At 42.5% G+C, this 5,000-nt stretch overlaps 1 protein-coding gene across 7 annotated transcripts in view; it reads right to left on the bottom strand.

The window, feature by feature from the left end:
• The window catches only part of LOC143017862 (uncharacterized), a 406,996-nt gene that overhangs the window by 44,336 nt on the left and 357,660 nt on the right, over positions 1 to 5,000 (bottom strand). For all 7 annotated transcript variants that reach the window (XM_076172842.1, XM_076172843.1, XM_076172844.1 and 4 more), the window contains 2 exons: positions 1,684 to 1,881; positions 88 to 154 (listed from right to left, as the gene is read on the bottom strand). In XM_076172842.1, coding sequence (XP_076028957.1) covers positions 88 to 154; positions 1,684 to 1,881 — 265 coding nt within the window. The remainder of the gene's footprint in view (positions 1 to 87; positions 155 to 1,683; positions 1,882 to 5,000) is intronic.

The raw sequence follows: 5,000 nt of genomic DNA, 5'->3' as shown, positions 1-5,000 counted from the left end.
TTACACCATGTTCAAAACTTGGTCAAATCACCTAACGTTCTCCAAACAACATACTGGTACCATAAAGGAGTTCTTGGCATCGCTTACCATTGACGTTCTTCGGTCGAAGTCCCTTGGCTTCGATGACGCGAAGATGAAGATTAACCTCGGGAGGCTGTGGAGGAGAGAAGAACGTTAATTACGAGGTCATATACTCTACTTCGGGTGTGTACATTTTGGTTAAACAAGTTCTTCGACACGTTTGGCAGTTTTGGTAACATATAAATATGAGACTGTTCGTTCATTCGTAAGACGCGTGTCTATACGACGCTTTCTGGGTCTTTGTGACCAAGGTCTAAGACCAGAAAGTCTTATCAGCTGTGCAGTACGAGAGAAATGACGACTTCAGATATGCAAAGCAAATACAAGAAGTAGCTTGGCACATTTTAAGAGGAATGCTCTGAACATAATACTACATGTACTGAAATGTCCCAAGTGAAGTATTTAATTTTTGGTGTCCTGAAATCATCCCTGGGCAAATTTTTCTTTGAGCAGCGGTACATTTATTACCTAAAGTCTTGATGTTCCTTATGGATAGATATGATATATTTTCACTACAGTTAGTTCCCTCTACTGAGAATCTAAAATTCAGAAATTTCCAATATTAAAAAAGTTTCAAAATCTGTACAAAACACGGGACACCAGAGGCACATTTTGACATTCTAAAATACTTTCGAAAAGTTTTTTGTCCTGAATAGTATAAACTAACAAATTCTAGCAATTCATAATGAAGAGAACTCAATTTCTAACATATCTTTCAATATCTTAGTTATCTATGGTTTGTCTACATAACATCGCTTCACTCCAATTGACTTAGGCCCTGTTCACAATGGCGGTTTCAACCGCGGCGGTTAAATTACAATGCAAGTCAATGGAGTTTTTGCACACACAGCAGCGTAGTTTTTCCTTATCATATGGTACCTCTGCGGTTTCCGCGCGGTTCAAACCACTAGTGTGAACAGGGTCTTGTGCATTTATTGTTGCTGCCGCCAAGGGAAACCCCCCTACGTATCACAAGGATTAATGCAATGGATTGCAGGGGCTAGGACGCGTAGTTGAGATACTTTTATACGACTGCTTTCGCTGAAGAGCTCCTTCAGAAGAAACTGAAATAACCGGGAATAAATTTGGAACAAGACACGTGTCTTATATTTATATTGTCGTTTGACTAGATTTTGGAGACACGCAGTCCGTCCTAAAATTCATATTATATAATCCTTAAAAGTGGATATTCAAATGCCAAAATTTTTCTAATATATGAAGGAGTCTGCAGGTGTGAAAGAGGTTGCAGATGTGAGAGTGACTGGAATGGGCAGGGGCTATGAAACACTGACCTACATTATTAATTTATTTATCTATTTATCTATCTTTTGTTTATTTATTTATTCATCTATTTACTTATTTATTTGTTTAACTATTTATCGCGTGAATTGGTCCAAAGCGGTGTCCATTCTGGATGCTACCACACGATAACGAAGAAAACTCTCGTTTAACTGGAGAAGGAAGGAGATATATTACCCTAAGGTAAATAAAGAACTAGCTTGGCGTTAACTAGAACAAGCACTAAATTTGTAAAACGTGATGAAAGCTGTCGAAAATCTAGCAAACAACAACGACAAAAGGACGAAGACTTATCAGCCTTACTTGTCGTTCCTTGACTTGTTCCATGACTTGCTGTAGGTTATCCGGGGTAACACGGAACAGCTCCTGAAGAAGATCATGGCACTGGGACAACGTGACTATCGAGGGGTTGGTGCCATGTCCAGCCTTGACGCCCCATTGTCCCGTTGTCCCCATCAAGGAGTGAACAGTGTAGACAGCGTCCGCCAGGAGCACGCCATCCTGAAAACAAAAGAGAAACGCCTGATTATTTTTCTTCTTCAGTTTTTATCTTTCAAAATCCAAAATGTATGTTGCACAGTGATATAAAACATTCTTCAAAAACTCAAATTGCATATCAATTTGTGATTTGTTAAACAACTGTATCGACATTAAATGGGAACACAAAATTATTTGGAAGATGTATGCGTTGTAAAAATAACCATTTACGATATCAGCCAGTCCATCTGAGAAATTGTCCTTAATGGATGAAAATGAACCAATACGACAATAACTTTCAAACAAAAATAAATGGATGCTTCTTGAAACACTTTAGACAGGAGGGACAGGACATTTTAGGGAATAATTTCCTCGGTGACCATTTTCAAAACCCTTCCACACCTCTATTTGGAGAAACCGACACTCTTCGGAATGGGCCCAGGGTATTTACCGAACTCGAGTATTTCCTCCATATTTTATTATAGATGTGACAACCCGTTACTGCCTCTTTCCTCCTACTTTCAGCCGGTGACATGAAAACCTTCCCACACTAATAGAGCAAAGAGAACAGTCTCAAGTTCCTTCCTGGAAAAATCTTTGGGAGGAATCTTTGTCCATTACTTTGAGATTAGGGATTTCCAGTTTAAGAAGCTTGAGGAGGAGGAGGAGGAAAGGGAGGAGGAGGAAAGGGAGGAGGAGGAAAGGGAGGAGGAGAGGGAGGAGGAAGAGGAGAAAAGGGAGGAGGAAGAGGAGAAAAGGGAGGAGGAGGAGGAGGAGGAGGAGGAAAGGGAGGACGAGGAGGAGGAAAGGGAGGACGAGGAGGAGGAGGAGGAGGGGAAAGGGAGGAAAGGGAGGAGGAGGAGGAAAGGGAGGAGGAGGAAAGGGAGGAAGAGGAGGAGGAGGAGGAAAGGGAGGAAGGAGGAAAGGGAGGAAGAGGAGGAGGTGGAAAGGGAGGAAGAGGAGGAGGAGGAAAGGGAGGAGGAGGAGGAAAGGGAGGAGGAGGAGGAAAGGGAGGAGGAGGAAAGGGAGGAGGAGGTGGAAAGGGAGGAGGGGGAGGAAAGGGAAGAGGGGGAGGAAAGGGAGGAGAAGTCGGAGGAGGAGGAAAGGGAGGATGAGGAGGGGAGGAAAGGGAGGAGGAGGGGAGGAAAGGGAGGAGGAGGGGAGGAAAGGGAGGAGGAGGAAAAGCAGGAGGAAGAAAGGGAGGAGGAAGAAAGGTAGGAGGAAGAAAGGGAGGAAGAAAGGGAGGAGGAAAGGGAGGAGAAGGAAAGGCAGGAGAAGGAAAGGCAGGAGGAAGAAAGGGAGGAGGAGGAGGAAAGGAAGGAGGAGAAAGAGGATGAAAGGGAGTCGGAGCAGGATATAGACGAGGCTGTGGCGTCGGTGCCAAAAATAACGATTATCATGATTATTTCTATACCATTTCCATTATCTCGTGACCCACAAGGTGTTGTCTGGCGTGTTGTCACGTACTAAATCAAAACAATCAGCATGTACCGGAAGCTGTTCACTACCCCGAGTTAACATGGAATACTCTAATTGTATATTGATTTTTTCATTAAATGGTAGGTGATATGAGTAATTGTTATACATGTAAAGAAAAGACGAGACTTGTTAAACGATGTGACATCTCTGGTCATGCGATGGTGCCCCGGCAGCAACTTTACCTTTTCTTGTCCAAGTCTTGTATTCTAGTAATTACATAGAGAAGCTGAGTGTGGGTCTTCGGGCCGTTTGCAGTCTCTTTGATTATACCGGTCATACATGCAAATATAAAGAAAACTGTGTCTCCCTCGTTTCCTTTGGAGATGGTTTAGATGTGGCAACGCTGCTGGTTTTGCCAGCCACATCCTATGGGTCACCAGATAATGGAAGAAGTATATCTATATTTCTCTTTTCATTCTTGCAAGTATTATTGCACCAATAAAAGCAAAATTATAGTTCAAATACTGGATATAATAGCGGATTAATGATTTCAGTAAGAGGTTGATTTGGAGGACGACTCCAATGCGTTGTGTGTGTGTGTATATATATATATATATATATATATATATATATATATATATATATGTGTGTGTGTGTGTGTGTGTGTGTGTGTGTGTGTGTGTGTGTGTGTGTGTGTGTGTGTGTGTGTGTGTGTGTGTGTGTGTTCGTGAATAATCAATACAGTGCTCGCACGCACACACAATGATAATGAAAATAAAACAAAAATTGTCTCGATAAGCACCAACCGAAGATCCTGTAAGAACTGTGATAATGTATCGGACTTTCTTCCAAGAGCGAAGACGCAGAATGCGGGGTGATCTAATAGAAGTGTTCAAACTTGGTCACCATATTCAGACAACAGGGCAGGACTCGTGGTAAATGATTTAAATTGGACAAATTCAGAACTAAGAAGGAAATGGGAAAGAATTGGTTTACTAATAGGATGGTCAACGAAGGGAATAGACTTAGTAACCATGTAGTGAGCGTTGACACTATCGGTTGTTTTAAGAAACGGTTAGACAACTTTATGGATGGGGATGACAGGTGGTAATAGGCATGGAACTACCTAGTGTAGGCCTTATGGTATGGTCTCTTGCAGTCTCTATTCTTATGTTCTTATTCCCTAGTCCCTACTACTTCCTCCTCCTCCCTCTCACTTCTCCCTCCTCCTTCACTCTTACCTCCTCCCAAACCCAACATCTCCCCTCCTCCTTCTCCTTTGTCTTCCCTCCTTCTTCCTCTTTCTCTTCCCCCTCCCTTCTCAATTTCCTATCCATCTTTCTCTAAATTATCTTCAAAATACCTTTCTCTCGTACCTCCATAGCACCTGTCCCCTCACCACCTTCATTCCCGGACCTTCGAAACATTCCCGGCCATAACGGAGACCGCTACTTGGTTATGACGTCAAACAGTGGCGTCACGATGACGTCAGCCGTGGAGGTGCCACACAGCGCTATACGAGACGCACAAGTTCCTTCACAATGAAACTTTTTTTTTTTTTTATGACAACATTTGTTACGACCACCTCCGGCAAAGGTAATCCCAGAAAAGTTCCCTGGATCATCGGTACTCGAAACAATTGAAAATACGTCTTTAATCGGATACAAAGCTTGAGAAATTTTCTTTCCAGCTTCATTAGTCGACATAACTGAAAACAAAGCTTT

This window comes from Oratosquilla oratoria, chromosome 33 (assembly GCF_046742065.1).
Source record: "Oratosquilla oratoria isolate Oo_2021 chromosome 33, ASM4674206v1, whole genome shotgun sequence".
In the NCBI taxonomy this organism is placed as follows: Eukaryota; Metazoa; Arthropoda; class Malacostraca; order Stomatopoda; family Squillidae; genus Oratosquilla; species Oratosquilla oratoria.
The sequence above is the reverse complement of the archived record's forward strand: the minus strand, read 5'-3'. Positions and strand labels throughout refer to the sequence as shown.